General features: G+C 42.0%; 1 protein-coding gene across 1 annotated transcript in view; it reads right to left on the reverse strand.

Moving 5' to 3' along the window:
* TRPM1 (transient receptor potential cation channel subfamily M member 1) overlaps positions 1-17112 on the reverse strand; it is a 269367-nt gene that overhangs the window by 28215 nt on the left and 224040 nt on the right. The window contains exons 23-24 of the mRNA XM_077471831.1: positions 11969-11989; positions 6169-6313 (exon numbers count right to left, since the gene is read on the reverse strand). Of these exons, the coding sequence (XP_077327957.1) occupies positions 6169-6313; positions 11969-11989 (166 nt within the window). The remainder of the gene's footprint in view (positions 1-6168; positions 6314-11968; positions 11990-17112) is intronic.

A 17112-nucleotide genomic window follows, 5' to 3' on the forward strand; every position in this document is an offset into this window, starting at 1 on the left:
GCCCACATTTAATGAAATGGGTCTCAGCACTTTATGACAATCCTAAAGCGTACATAAAATATGCAGGATATAAATCCAATTCCTTTGATATAAAGAGGGGTACGCGTCAAGGATGTCCACTTTCCCCCCTGTTATTCACCCTACTAATAGAACCTTTAGCCCAACAAATTAGAATGAACCCAACGATAAATGGTATAGGGACAGGGGGACATACGCTTTGCAGGTTTGCAGATGACATTTTGTTGTTCCTGTCATCTCCGCAAGTCTCAGGCCCTAACCTCATGCCCATTCTCAACAGATTTGCAACATTTTCTGGCCTCTCAATCAATCCTAAGAAATATTTAGCCCTCAATATATCCCTCTCTAGGTTGGAAATAAATTCAGCAAAAATTGCGCTTCCATTTACTTGGGCAGAGAAATCAATTCCTTACCTAGGAATCCATTTATTCTTATCCAGAATCATATTCTGACCTCTTCTCGGCTGATTACCCCCCTATCTTGAAACAGATTACAACTTTACTAAAACAATGGTCTAATCTTCCATTATCATGGATAGGTAAAATCAATGCAACAAAAATGACAATTCTACCAAAACTGTTGTACCTGTTTAGAGTCCTACCAATCCCGATTCCTTCCTACTATCTAAGACTAGTCCAGAAAAGTCCCTCCAAACCACGTATTCCCTTACATACACTATATCTCCCTAAAACAAGTGGTGGCCTTGGTTTCCCAAATTTTGCTAATTATTATAAAGCAGTACATATTTTCAGTCTTGCCAAGTACCGTGAAATACAGGAAATCCCTTTATGATGTGATTATAGAAGCATCAGAGTGTGACCCTCTCTCAAACTCAAACCTGTTATGGCTTCACCCCAAAGATCATCAGGGTTTGTGTAACCCCATCACCAAACATTATATATCCTTATGGGATAAACTTAAAGTCAAACATTACCTACAGTCTCCACATAATCCTTTACTATTTCTTCCTCAAAAATTGTGCTTTCTCTCCAGCATGGGTCTCCCCAAATCATTCAAAGTCTTGACATCCTTGGACATCCTTAGGCTATATAAACTTGTCACTTCCAATAACTTATATAAACTTGTTCCCTTCCCCAACTCTCTATGATACGTATAACTTACCACACTTTGTATTGTTCAGATATCTCCAAATAAAAATCTTCTACACACCATTTATAAATACCAACACCTCTATATCCCAATCTACCAACTTCAAATCTATAAGTATGAAAGACCCCCACTCTAGAGGAACGATCTCATCCCTATACACCCAACTTTCTATCAATCCTGAAATGGAAAAACCATCCTTTGCTCGGAAATGGGAGGAGGATCTCTTGATATTGCTGATTGGTCTGAAATTTGGTCTATAACCAAATCATCCTCACCTAATGTCTAGGCAATAGAAGCTAACTATAAAGTTTTAACCCGTTGGTACCTAGTACCTCTACAGTGGCCAAATTTGCACCCACCCATTCATCTCAATGCTTCTGTGGCTGCTCTGATCTGAGTACACATCTACACATATGGTGCTCCTGTCCAATAGCTCAAACTTATTGGATAGAAATTTTTGAAATTCCCTCCAGAATGTTTAACCACTTAAGGATCGCCTCACGCCGATATACCACGTCAGAATGACACGGCTGGGCACAATCACGTACCTGTACGTGGCTCTTTAAGTGCCTAGCCGTGGGTCGGGAGCGCGTCGCTGGTGGTGCACTCCCGACCCAGTCCTGAGCTCCGTGACCGTGGCCGCGGGACCAGTGGACCCGATCGCCGCTGGTGTCCCGCGATCGGGTCACAGAGCTGAAGAACGAGGAGAGGTCTGTGTAAACAACCCTCTCCCCGTGCTTCCTACTGTGGCTGTCACTGATTGTCTGTTTCCTTTTATAGGCAAGGACGATCAGTGACGTCATGTGCCAGGCCATGCCCCTACAAAAAAAAAACACATAACGTCATACATAACACCTACACTGCCCCCTAGTGGTTAACTCATTCACTTCCAGTGTCATTTACACAGGAATCAGTGCATTTAAATAGCACTGATTGCTGTATAAATGACAATGGTCCCAAAAATGTGTCAAAAATGTCCGATGTGTCCACCATAATGTCGCAGTTACAATAAAAATCACTGATCGCCGCCATTACTAGTAAAAAAAATATGAATAAAAATGCTATAAAACTATCCCCAATTTTGTAAACGCTATAACTTTTGCGCAAACCAATCAATAATCGCTAATTAGGTTTTTTTTTACCAAAAATATGTAGAAGAATATGTATCGGCCTAAACTGAGGAAAAAAATGTTTTTTTATATATTTTTTGGGGATATTTATTATAGCAAAAAGTAAAAAATATTGAATTTTTTTCAAAATTGTCGCTCTATTTTTGTTTAAAAAAAAATATAAAAACCGCAGGTGATCAAATACCACCAAAAGAAAGCTCTATTTGTGGGGAAAAAAAAGGACGCCAATTTTGTTTGGGAGCTACGTCGCACAACCGCGCAATTGTCAGTTAAAGCAACGCAGTACCGAATAGCAAAAAGGGGCCTGGTCCTTTGGCTGCAAATTGGTCCGGGGCTTAAGTGGTTAAACAAAAAATACAACCAGATCCAGCCAAGGCAATACTCAATCTGAGACAAAATTTTATAACAGACATCAATTCAAACTCTTTGTTCAACTTCTCACAGCTGAAAAATAAACAATTGCAAAGGCATGGAGGTCCCCTGCCCTGGCGATGGTTGAGACAAAAAACTAATTGAATACTTCCATGTCTCACGCTAAATGGTGGAGATTAAAAGAGATCAACTTCCCATATTTGAAAAAATAGGGTACCCCTGGGTAAAATATCACTTCCCACCAACATTTGATGAATCTGTACTTGTGCCAAGGTAGCTGATTTACATATTGGATACTCGAATACTTAGTTATTTGAGTGTCTAATAGCTTAGGAGACAGTGTATTCGAATTTATGGATATTGAATATCCATATAGCCAAACTGTAACATATGCTGCTTCTTGCGTCGACCCTGTGGACTATTTCTCCTCTTTCTTCTTTCACTTTTCATACTTTACTCCTTTTTCTTTTTTTTTTTTAAACTCATTATTCTATCAAATATAAATAATGCTTCCCACTGTATCATAACATTTCTAAAGGGTTTTATTCAATGTTACTGTATTCATTCTTTTGTTTCAAAACCCATATTAAAACCTTAGATCTAATTAAACTATCAACTGTTTGTAAAATATTACATATATACCTATATATTTACAGTTTATATATTAGTAAGCTTCTTTATGTTGTCAATATTCTCTTCTGTATATTATTAATATACCTGTTATTGAACATATAATTAATAAAAACTTTTGACAAGGAAAAAGAGAGCGGCCACATTTTATGAATGGATGAACTACAACTATCATCTGCCATTACAGTAGACAGCTTTTATTTCTCAATGAACTGAGCAGGTGCTGGTGAGCACTCTTGAAGTTCATTGATCTTCGTGCTCTCCAGTAATTATCTGCCCGTATGGGAGTTACGGCAGACAGCTATACTGAGATTCTGCAAAAGCCTGGCATTGCACCTGGGATCTGCCGATCATGAGTGCAATGCTTTGCAGGCGCCAGGAAAAGAAAAAATATGCACATTTGTTTACCTGCAAAATTCTATGCATTTTTTTTTTTTTAAGGTAAAAGTAGACTTTAATAGTACATTCCAAAATGACTATTCTCTTAGCTAGTGTTAAACTAGTGCTGACAGCAGATGGCGGCCTTCCATAGGAATGCAGTGTTTATGTTGCCTTGAAAAAATGGCTTCATTAGAAGCATTAATGTTTATTTAGGCTGCACACTGCTTTCTTAATAAGCTTACATTACCATCTGCTTTCTTTTAAACAGTAATTGCCTGGTTTCTGTAGGCCACCAAGTAAACCTATGTACACACAAACGTCTTCAGTCAGTTACAGAAAGCAGAAACACCAGAAAACAGTTTATTTTACAGAAAATGTTATCCTTCATTGCGCATTGTAATAATTTTTTCTTGATTATAATTACCTTAATTATGAAGGAATTCACTAAAACATATATATATTTTTTTTTTTACACAATATAAATTTGTATTGAAAAAAAGTCAAGTATAACATACAACTGTATACAAAGTACTTCCTGGAGAGAAGAACTAAGAAAAGGTAAAGAGGATGCTGTGACTGTGACATCATAAAGGGCGAGGACACCATGTGACATCACCCAGTGACCCCGCCCCTTGTCCCTATATAAGTCGCCGCAGCACGTGTCCCCAGGATTACGGCCGGAGAGAGCGTCGTGTCAACATCGGAAGAAGGAAGAAGAAGAAGCAGAAGGCGGCGACAGAAGACCGGGCAAACGCTAGTAAAAGAGCTGGAAGAAGAAAGTGGAGGCCTGGAAAAAAGAAGAGAAGAGTGGGACAAGACCCCCGAAGACGGGACAAGACCCCCGAAGTCAGAAGAAGACCCCTGGACGGCGGCGGCGACAAAGGAGAAAGCCGGGCTCCTCCGCTAGTAAAAGAGCTAGCAAAAGAGCAGAAGATAGTGGAGGAGTCCAGCGAGAAGACCACCGAACACGGAAGAAGAGAAGACCACCGGAGCTGTCTAATAAAGTATTTTAAAAAACTGTTTTGTGTTTTTTTTCTGTACCCTTTTTTTCACCAGGTGAATGGGAAGGGGTACAATGTACCCCATACTCATTCACATAGGGTAGGAGGCCAGAATCTGGGGGCCCCTTATTAAAGGGGGCTCCTGGATTCTGATAAGCCCCCCGCTCGCAGACCCCAACAAACAACGGCCAGGGTTGTTAAGAAGAGGCCCTTGTCCTCATCAACATGGGGACAAGGTGCCCCCTTACCCAAAGCACTCCCCCCATGTTGAGGGCACATGGCCTGGTACAGCTTATGAGGGGGTGCGCTCGCTCGTCCCCACCCCCTTTCTTGACCGGCTGGCCTGCGTGCATGGATAAGGGTCTACTATGGACTTTGGGGGGACCCCCACGCCATTTTTTCGACGTAGGGCTTCCCTTTTGAATCCCTATCAGGTGACTGGGCTAGCGAGATGTCAATCTTGCCGATGGAGGCGGCGACATTGACTTCCTGCGCTAGTCCCGTCTACCTGGAGCCACGTTCAAAATGAACAGACTTTACTCCGTGTGTGGGCAAGTCCGTTCATTTCAAAAGTCCGGCGGACTCCCGCCATAGTCTGAACTTGAACTTCATTTTCTCGGCTTGTTGTAGTGTTGTACATCACCATGTTCTTAGTGGTCTAAAGTTCAGAGAACTTTTGTGTGACTGTGTGTATGCAAGCCAAGCTTGAGCGGAATTCCATCGGGAAAAACCATCCAAGATTTTTCCTTCAGAAAAATCTGATCGTGTGTACGCGGCATAACTTCACTTTTGTTGAGAAGAAAACATTCCCCTCTGGTTGATCTATGTACATTGTAGGAATTTTAGCAATCTTTGTGGGCAGATTCCTACCTTTTGTTATGTATTCTGAAGAAATAGCTGTTTACTGTGCTTTGATTAAGGCAATTGGCCTAAACATGTATGCTCTTTTTATCTGTTACTACCTCTTAGCAAATAAAGATTCAACATAGATGTTTCAAGCTGCCTGTAGTTGTAGTTTTATAATTATCAATCAATTACTGCACCTGTATGGCTCTAATGGGGAAAATTGCATCCCTTTAGACGTGATTTTCCTTTTGGAATATCTCAGCAAAAATGACTTTTTTGTTGCAGGGTATGCTCAAAATCTGACTTGTATCTTAGTGCAGACTTCTGGGAAAATCAGTGAGCCAATCAGACAAGCAAGAAATAACATATCTGGGGGGTGTTCTGTACACCAGCTGTGTACAAAACACCTCCATGTAGTCATATTGGATTGCATTTTACAGAAAATTACAGTGCTGCAGAGTGAAAAGGAAAGGTATTAAAAAACAAAAACAAATAAACATCCAATTAAATTATGACTTGTGTAAAATTTATATACACTATATATTTTTTTTTTATTTGCTATTTTTCCCTAAGAATGGGGAGTTACCCTTTAACCTGTGAGGTAATTATTTTGCTTTATTACATAGTACATTATATCAACCTTTTGTGTTGCTTCATTGTTGTATTCAGTGAGAACTTACTTGAACACTGCTATTAAAAGGTTCACTAGTAGGATGTTTGCAACCAATAAATAACAGGCCATAATGGCTGGAGTGAGCCAAGCACCAGGAATACAGGGTGGAAGACGCTTTCCATCATCATCGTACAGATTATCACCACAGGGAGCTGTAATAAAAGATAACAGGTTACTTGTTTTTGTCATTTCGGTTATAGAAATATGTAAGCATTTAAAGAATATCCTACGGCACCTCTTCTATTGGGATAAGAATTATGAAGGGAGGTTATATTGGAAAGTTTAAAGAACTGCCAGCATATATAACTGTTTCACTGACAAAGTAGGTTTCTGTTAAAGCATATAAAATAATATATATATATATATATATATATATATATATATATATATATATATATATATATATATATACAGTAAATATGCACACAATTCTATTATTTATTGCTTTTAGTCACAAACATTTCCCTTCCCATTTGAGCAACCACATGATAAAAAAAAGTGGTGTAAATTGATCAAGAATTAACAAGTGGCAGTGAGGTGGTTTCAATTGATTTACACCCAGTTTAGGCTATACCTTTTTTTTTTAATAGTGCTAGCTGGAATCCACCGTAAAACTGTATGTTGTATTTTTGGAAGAGTATAAAGAGAAGCCCTACAAGTGATACTTTGGGGCTTATTTACTAAAGGAGTAGAGGCTAATCACTTTACTAAGTGTATGTTTGTAAGGTGGAGATACCAACCTGGTTAGTTCTCTTCCATTCACTGGGCGGCAATGGAGGGTAGGTCTAGATATAGTTGGGGAGGGGGTCAGAGAGGACAGTTGAGGAATGCAGAGAGTGTGGAGAAGCTGGAAGAAGGCAGGATGAAGGAGAGTGTGGACTTCTATGGAGGGGTACACATGGTAAGGCCTATGGCCTGGGAGAAACCTAGACCATGAGTTTGGGACATTGTGGCACACAGCAGCCACCCTCTCTGTCACTATTCTTGGATAGGACCATTTATGAACTATGAGTTCTTCTTCCATGGACTCTTTTATAGACCCGGGTCACTGATAAGCCAGTACAACTGGCCCTGTTGTACCAGGCCCGGCCAGCAGGGGGGGCCCGGCCAATCTGAGCAGAGAATGAAAGAGAAAAAAAAAGAGAAAAGTATTTCTCCAGCCAGCACCCCCATCTGAACAACAGAGAGGTGAGGAGCACTGAGTGCACTGAGGGAACCTGTGTACTGTGATGGAACTTGTGTACCGTGATGGAACATTTGTACAGAGGTGTACAATGATGGAACATGTGTACAGAGGTGTACAGTGATGGAACATGTGTACAGAGGTGTACAGTGATGGAACATGTGTACAGAGGTGTACAATGATGGAACATGTGTACAGAGGTGTACAGTGATGGAACATGTGTACAGAGGTGTACAGTGATGGAACAATCATACAGAGGTGTACAGTGACGGAACATGTGTACAGAGGTGTGCTGTAATGGAACATATGTACAGAGGTGTGCTGTGATGGAACATGTGTGCAGCGATGTATAGTGATGGAACATGTGTACTGTGATGAATATGCGTACAGAGGTGTACAGTGGTGGAACATGTGTACAGAGGTATACTGTGATGGAACATGTGTACAGAGGTGTACTGTGATGGAACATGTGTGCAGTGATGTATAGTGATAGAACATGTGTACTGTGATGAACATGTGTACAGAGGTGTACTGTGATGGAACATGTGTACAGAGGTATACTGTGATGGAGCAGCATGTGTGCAGCGATGTATAGTGATGGAACATGTGTACTGTGATGGAACATGTGTACTGTGAGGAACATGTGTACAGAGGTGTACTGTGATGGAACATGTGTACAGAGGTATACTGTGATGGAGCATGTGTGCAGCGATGTATAGTGATGGAACATGTGTACTTAGATGGAACATGTGTACAGTGATGGAACATGTGTTCAGCGATGTATAGTGATGGAACATGTGTACTGTGATGAATATGTGTACAGAGGTGTACAGTGGTGGAACACGTGTACAGAGGTGTACTGTAATGGAATTTGTGTACAGAGGTGTACTGTGATGGAACATGTGTGCAGCCATGTATAGTGATAGAACATGTGTACTGTGAGGGAACATGTGTACAGAGGTGTACAGTGATGGAACATGTTTGCAGCGATGTATAGTGATGGAACATGTGTACTGTAGACTGTGTATTGTGTACTGTGATGAACATATGTACAGAGGTGTACAGTGATGGAACATGTGTACAGATCTGTACTGTGATGGAACATGTGTATAGAGGTGTACTGTGATGGAACATGTGTGCAGCGATGTATAGTGATGGAACATGTATGCAGAGGTGTACTGTACTTGATATAAATGTATCCGGAGCAGGGACAGTGTACATATAAAGGGCGACCCCCAGTCATGTCATGTCATGTGGATGGGGGAGATGCAACTCCTTATATTGAGAGACCACTGTGTGTCCTGACTCACTGGGGAGGAGCCAGGGGTGAGACCAGGAGTGGGGCTTAAGGAGGGACCAGGGGTGGTGCTGAAGGGGGCCCCATCAGGTGGGCTGTAGGGGGCCCCGTGATTTCTATCAGCGGCCATGTTTTGGACTCTACATGTTTGGGACTAATGCTACCACAGATCTGGAACAGTACTTTAATAGTTTCATAGAATGTTGTCCTGAAATTATGTACTATGTTTTGCTGTTATGAAGAATTCTACACAGTAAAAGACATTTTGCCTCCATGTGATACTGAGTGTGATTTGTGATTAATCGCAGACATGGTGGGTGCATTTGCTTAACCACTTGCCGACTGGTTCACGCTGAAATACATCGGCAGAAATTGGCATGGCTGCGCAAAACAACGTATGGGTGCGTTGTTCCCTTTAAAAGCCGCATGAGGCACGTGAAGGTGCCCGCGTCACGGCGGGTGACCTGATGCACGGGGCCGGCGAGCAGGATCACCGCTGGCCATGCGTGATCATGGACACGATTGCCAGCATGGGGATTTGTGTGTGTAAACACACAAATCACTGTTCTGCCAGGGGAGAGGAAAGTTATTGTGTGTTCCTAGCAACTAGAAACAATGATATGTCTCCTCCCCCAGTCAGTCCTATCCCCATACAGTTAGAAACACTAACTAGGGAACACATTTAACCCCTTGCTCTCCCCCTAGTGTTAACCCCTTCCCTACCAGTGACATTTACACAGTAATCAGTGTATTTTTATAGCACTGATCAATGTATAAATATCATATATATGGTCCCACAAATGTGTCAAAAGTGTTCAATCTGTCTGCCGCAGTACCACTAAAAATCGCTGCCATTACTAGTTAAAAAAATAAATAAATACAAATTCCATAAAAATGCCATAAATCTTTCCTACAGTTTGCATACGCTATAACTTTTGTGCAAACCAATCAGTATATGCTTATTGCAATTTTTTTTACCAAAAATATGTAGAAGAATATATATTGGCCTAAACTGATGAAGAAATTTGCTTTTTAAAAACATTTTTGAGGATATTTATTATAGCAAAATGTAAAAAACGCAGAGGTGATCAAATACCACCAAAAGAAAGCTCTATTTCTGGGGAAAAAAGGACGCAAATTTAGTTTGGGTACAGTGTTGCAATTGTCAGTTAAAGCGACGTAGTGCCAAATTGTAAAAATTGCGCTGGTCAGGAAGGGGGTAAAATCTTTCGGGGCTGAAACGGTTAAAGGCTGCAATAAGTCCTATAATGACCTACTGACACTCAGGTCCTGTCTATACAAGAGGGCCTCCTGAGTACAGCCAATTTGGGGATAGAAGTGGTGGTGATCAATTGCATGGGTCACTGGAATAGTTAACTCGGTAGGTTTCCCAGGGCACTGACTAAAATATATGGGAATCTATGTTGCACTGGCTCCAGCTGTAGTCTTGACCGAACGTTATTTGCATCTGGATCTACATAGCAGATGAGGACATTAATGTGTGAAGTGGTTCTATCTAGGCCTATCTCTTGCAAGGAGAACTGATAAATAACTTTGCAGGAACCTGGTGGGACATGGTGGAACTTCAGTGCACTCTTCCTGCAAAGCTGCCTATGTATGAGTGGCCCTCCCTGTAAATCTGAGACCTGTCTTAAAAACCCAGAAACTCGAAGACTTCCTTCTCAAAAACTTATAGTAGACACCAGGATAGACTGAGATGAAGAAGGAGGCATGCTCGAGAAAACAGTTCCATGACTGATGGCTTTAGTCATGTACAGAGGGCAGAGTATGCTGAGCTGCGATGCCTAGAAGAAGTCAGAGCACCACCAATATCTTGTTGACATCAACATCTGAAAATGTTACAATGCTGGACTCAAGTTTACAGTTCTGCCCTGTGAAGGACTTTGTCTTTTGCTGGGATGGACTGTTGTCGCTATGGTACCTTTTTGGTTGAGCAGACTGGGAGAAAGGCAGCTCATGACACCTCACTGTAATGGTTTTAGATGGAAAAATGTATAGAACAGAGATACAGATATTGCCATCAAACTGTTGGTGGACTCCAGAACTCCATCTCTTAGTGCGGAAAGCCATATTTGCAGAGCAAATCAAGGAGTCACAGGGCTGTGCTGTTTTTCCCAAATATTCTGGGGTGGAGGCAACCCTGACAGAGTTGGCAGTTGCAAAGGACTGTGCCCTGCATTGGCTTTGCTATGACTCTCAAATCAGAGGAAATCTCACCCGTTTTGGGTATTGGAAGCCCTGCAGGAGAGACCAAATGAGACTGTAAGGGAGGTACCTTTATCGTGGAACGAACTGGAGCAAACGGCACCAAGTTTGAAGTCCCTAGCTCCCAGCAAATATTGAGTGGCTGTGTACCTCATGCCAGATGCCCAGTTATAGGTATGATGAAATGGAGATTTCCATTCTCAACAAACCCTGTCAGCCAGACTTTGGCCGAAACCATGGTGGTACCCCATTAAGGTGACTCTTAATTTCCTCCAGGTCAAGGAAGAGGGCATATACTGACCCATTTGTCCTGCTTTCAGTGGTTCCTGAACTTGCATGACCTTGTGGAGTATTAACCAGACTTCCTGTACATTCTGGAGGCTTTAATTGAAACCCTAGAGCAAGAGTAGTCTACACTTTGTGAACAGTCTATATGGGACTTCCTAAAGGTATCTAAAGGGTTTTAGAACTACTTCAAGACAAAGCTTCTTACAGGTATCAAGAATGTTTCATAACTATGTTGCAACAAATCCGGCCTTCAGAATTATCAGGAATGCTACAAAGAATTTAATGTTGTCCACTTTATTAATGTCTATATATTGAAGTAGAGTGAGGAGACTTTATAGTTCGGATATAAAAAACATGCTTTGGAGGGGGAGAATGTTAGAGCCAGTGGTTACTGCCCTGGCTAGTACACTTCCACGAACTGGGTGGCGATATAGAGAAGGCCTAGATATAGTAGAGAAGGAGTCCAAGAGGAAAGTCGAGGAGTCTAGAGAGTGCGGAGAAGAGGGAAGAAGACAAGCTAAGTGCACATTGACAGTGGGAAATTAACATACACTTCAGAAAATGAGTATGCTCTATTCCTTTAGTAAATACATCTCTGTTTCTTTCTCTCTCTCTTTGTATATAAAGAGAGATTATTTTTAATACAGTATACACAGTATATGCAGTATGTGTTATAGAGAATTATTAAGTTACATGATTTACATTCACTTAATGAGTTCCTTGAACCGTCAATATGAGTGCCTTTATAACAGTACCGTGTGTATTTTGTACATATATGCAAAAACACAGTAGAATGATAGATGTCATACTTACGATTAATCTCCATTGCATACACTGTTCAGAGAAAAAAGATAAAGAAGAAATGTATGAAATAGAAATACATAAAAGCAGCAAAAATATTATTCTTGTATAATAACACATAAAAACTTTAAAAAACACAAATCCAGTGAGGCTTTCCTATAACTATAGCGGTTTCATTGTCTTTGACCTTGATATAAAAGGGTGATTTACTGTAAGAGCAATTTCTAGGCTAGTGTTGCAGACTGCGTTTGCTGCAAAAGCCAACCAAATTATGTTGACAAGAAAAGAGCACTTAGACATCTAGCATTCCACTGACAAGACTAAGTAACACTTCTGCTTAGTCTGTCACTGAGTGGGTTCAGGTCATTCTAACTTGAACACTTGTGAGCCCAGCCTTACTCATTTCAAACACTATAGATTATTTACTAAAACTGAGGTGATTGTAGTTGTATTAGTGCAATTGTGATAGAGAAAATTGAGTACTGTCTGTGATACTTATTTTATTTGCACTAACATACAATTATTCAGGACAAGCTTTCAGGGTATGTCCCCTTGTTCAGTGTCCAAGCAGTGCTGATTCACAAAATTTGTAGCAGAATGTTAAAATGTTAAAACAAAAAACAAACCAAAAAAAAAACACAAACACCTACAGATCAATGTCTATGGCAATGGTAATATAGCATAGAGCTATAGGGAGGGGGGGGGGGGAGGGGGCGTGATAGTAACAGAAGGGGTCATAAAACTTTAGTATAATGGGTGAGAAAGCCAATATCTAAAATTAGGCCGTTATTTTTTGTGTCAAAAAGAATTATCATTCTTAGTTCAAACGTTTTCCTTTCCTGGATAGTTATGAAATTCCCTTTAAGAACTAAAACATTAAGGTCTATAGCGTGGTCCATTTGTGAGAAGTGATGTCCCACAGATGTTCAGAAATTGTCTTTTTTATGTTCCTTGATGGTATGTCTGTGCAAATTCATCCTCGCTTGCAACTTCTGCAAGAAACTTCACTCTAATTATGAAGTCACAAATAATGGATGCAAACCCTGTAATAAAAAAATCTGCAAATTGTGTGTAGCGGCAGCTCCTGAAGAGCACGCGCTATGTGTTTTTTCTAAAGTTAAAGTTGCCTAAACTGCAGTTTGGTTTGGGTACAATTATCTAAATTGGGCCTCGGCATCAGTCTGACTGGACTGTGAGATGTTCAGCCTGGCCACAGGGGGCACTGTCTCTTCTGGCAGGCATGGAACTATGGTCTGGTCAGGTGCTTAAGTTACTCTCTCTTGGAGCCCACCCAGGGGGAGTGGTGTCTCGCTGTGCTTCTGAGAGAGGGTACTTAAGATGCGGATTTGATGTGGTTTTGGGTTCCGTTCCAGAATGATGTGCTGACTTCATGGTCCTGGTCCTCCTGACCAGCCCCCAGGAAGGCTATGGCCTGAGATGCGGATCCACCCAACTTTCATGTCTCGGGGCTGGCTAGCCCGAGGCAAGGAAACTAAGGAAGGATTCTGAGGTGTTTGGGTGCCGTCTCCCAGTGTACTTCAAGCATTTCAGGGGATGACTCTTCAGAAGAACACCACGTATGGGTTGGTTTTCTTAGCAAGAACCTGGAAGGGCTGAAGTAACCAAGAGAATCTGGTCTTGTGGATATCGCCAAGCAGGCTGAAAGATCCAGGTATCCCACCAGTGTTCTCAAGCTTAGTTTTCCTACGGTTCTACAACGTCTGTGACAGAGACATTATCTTGTACGTTTCTGCGGCAACTTCTGTGGCAGAGACTTGCTCCTGAGTAAGCACCAAGTTGGCTGCTAGACCTTGTGAGAGAAGGACTGTCCAACCTGAGTGATCATCCAGTTGCGAATGGCTATTCACTGGATGTAGACAAAGTAAGCAAGTTCTTCAAAGTTTTTTGACTTTGACACTAAGAGTACTTGAACTTCCTTTCCAACCCTCTGATCTCAAGTTGAAAGACTGTTCAATTGTCTGAGTTTTGCAAATAAAATCCATTCAAGTGGATCTATTGTCAGTCTCAAATTACTGGGCCATTTACCACGGGACATCCCCTAGACGTGCAACAAGGAAAACGGAAGGTAACGGTAAGGCCGCGTACACACGCGCGGACTGTTCGCCCAACCTTGTCCGCTGAACAGTGTTTGGGCGGACAGTCCGCTCGTGTGTGGGGCTTCAGCGGACAGTTTCAGCGGACAGTTGGCCGAACAAGGTCTTACGGAAATTCCGAAAAACTGTCCGCTGAAACAAGGTTTCAGCGGACTGTTCGCTCGTGTGTAGGCTTGTTCGGCCAACTAAGTCTCGCGCATGCTCAGAAAGGATTTCCACGTCGGAAGGTTGCATTGCAGTGTATAGGACGTCGTATTTTTCATCCCGTCGTACGTGCCGTTCACGTCATCGCGCACGGTTTCAGCAAACTGTTCGTCCGTCGTGTGTGGCCATGTCCGTCCATGCTAAGTTTGAGCGGACTGTTCGCTCAAACTGTTGGACGGACAAAGTTGGGCCAACAGTCCGCGCGTGTGTACGCGGCCTAAGCCCAAAAATAACCAGCAGCTCCTTCGCGGGGTTAGTGCTACATGTGCGACCAGATTAATCTATCCAAAAGTGTCACACACACAAATGGGATTTTAAATATCATGAGATCATACAGTGTCCAGTAATGTTGCGGACCTCATCCAATGCAAAAGGTGTAGCAAAGGGTCTTATGTTGGTGAAAGAGGACAGATGTTGCAAGTGAGGATGAATTTGCACAGACATACCATCAAGGAACATAAAGAAGACAGTTTCTGCACACCTGTGGGACATCACTTCTGACAACCAGGCCACACTATAGAAGACCTCAATGTTTTAGTTCTTAAAGGGAATTTCATAACTATCCAGGAAAGGAAAACATTTGAACTAGGGCCTTGTACACACGGTTTGATTTTTGTATGATCGAGATTTTGATTTTTGTCAAAAGCGCGTGTGCAGGATCTTGTCTAACATACTAACTATGCGCAAATTGTCGTTTCACAAACATGAACATAGTGACATACTATGAGAGTATAAAGAGGAAGTTAATTTCTCAAGCGCCACCCTTTGGACCCCTTCTGCTGGTTGACAAATAATGAACTGGTTCATACTGTGTTTGGTATACTCCACATACAGTCTGAAAAGTTTATTTACCTTTACTTCAAATTGAAAGAATTAAGTAGATAATCTACCAAATTTATATTTCAGTTTTTTTTTTTGATTCGGGAGAATTAAAACACCAGGTGAGTCATTATATCTCTCAGTTATGAAATCTCTGCAGATCTCTGCACTTGAATGTCTGGAACAACATACCTGTTGTGGCCATTATGAGAGCGTACTAATCTCTGTACTGGATTTTTATTTCATACTTTAGACTAGTGATGGACGAACGTTTCGCCCGGCGGTCGTTTCGCGGCGAATTTCCGACATTCGCGGTCCGCACGTTCGAACGCCTTTTTCCGTCGTTCGCCGCGGCGGACTTACGTGTTTAATGTATACAAGAACTTTAACCTTTGGTGACACGTTTATCATGTGATACAGGACAGCCAATTGAGACATGACAGCACATGGACACTTGGACATTCCCCCTAACCTATAAATACACCCGATCCGGTGGCCATTTTACATTCTTTCTTCTGTTACGATAGGGACAGGTTCCTGTGTGGAGTAGGGAGAGATAAACCACTAGCTATTTGGTACACAAAAGTTCTTTTCAGGACTGGTATAGGTGTTAGGTGTTGATAGGTTTGCTGTGCTGCTGATTCTTGCAGCAGCCTGAGTGTCTTTTGTTAGTTTAGAGAAAGGGAAAGGACGGTGTATGCTACAGGGACAGCCAGATTAGTCTTTCATCATCATCATCATCATCATCATCATTAGCTGTTACTATCAAGGTCCACAAAAGAGCTGTTCCAGTAACCACTAATCGTTCTCTTTTTTTGCCAATTTGTATAGGGACAGGAAGGAAGCAGTGTTGTCAGGCAGTGAGGGTAATTTTAAAGACTTGCTGTTATTATTAGTTCCACAAAGGTTCTTTTCAGGACTGGTATCAGTGGTACAGTAATAGGCTTGTACATGTATAATATTCTTTCTTCCAAATATAGAAAGGATATTATACTTGACTGCTGCCCTTCTGCTGCAGTCTGCTAAACATTCACAACTCACTTGTTCCACAAAAGTTCTTATAAGGACTGGTAACTTGGTATAGGGTGCTACGGTACATAGGCTTGAGTGCGGTACAGTCTGCTGTTCTGTAAGGACCGCTATCGGTCCACAATAGATAGGGTTGACGTGCACCACTGCTGACCGCTGCCCTATACTGCAGCAGTCCTTCAGCGGTATAGGGACTGACGTACAGTCTGCTAATCACTAACACACAACCTGCTTGTTCCACAAAAGTTCTTATAAGGACTGGTAACTTGGTATAGGGTGCTACGGTACATAGGCTTGAGTGCGGTACAGTCTGCTGTTCTGTAAGGACCGCTATCGGTCCACAATAGATAGGGTTGACGTGCACCACTGCTGACCACTGCCCTATACTGCAGCAGTCCTTCAGCGGTATAGGGACTGACGTACAGTCTGCTAAACACTAATACACAACCTGCTTGGTCCACAAAAGTTCTTATAAGGACTGGTAACTTGGTATAGGGTGCTACGGTACATAGGCTTGAGTGCGGTACAGTCTGCTGTTCTGTAAGGACCGCTATCGGTCCACAATAGATAGGGTTGACGTGCACCACTGCTGACCGCTGCCCTATACTGCAGCAGTCCTTCAGCGGTATAGGGACTGACGTACAGTCTGCTAAACACTAATACACAACCTGCTTGGTCCACAAAAGTTCTTATAAGGACTGGTAACTTGGTATAGGGTGCTACGGTACATAGGCTTGAGTGCGGTACAGTCTGCTGTTCTGTAAGGACCGCTATCGGTCCACAATAGATAGGGTTGACGTGCACCACTGCTGACCGCTCACCTATACTGCAGCAGTCCTTCAGCGGTATAGGGACTGACGTACAGTCTGCTAATCACTAACACACAACCTGCTTGTTCCACAAAAGTTCTTATAAGGACTGGTAACTTGGTATAGGGTGCTACGGTACATAGGCTTGAGTGCGGTACAGTCTGCTGTTCTGTAAGGACCG

Source organism: Lithobates pipiens, unplaced genomic scaffold, assembly GCF_037356315.1.
Source record: "Lithobates pipiens isolate NorthernLeopardFrog02 unplaced genomic scaffold, aLitPip1_a1.2 Scaffold_8, whole genome shotgun sequence".
NCBI classification, from domain to species: Eukaryota; Metazoa; Chordata; class Amphibia; order Anura; family Ranidae; genus Lithobates; species Lithobates pipiens.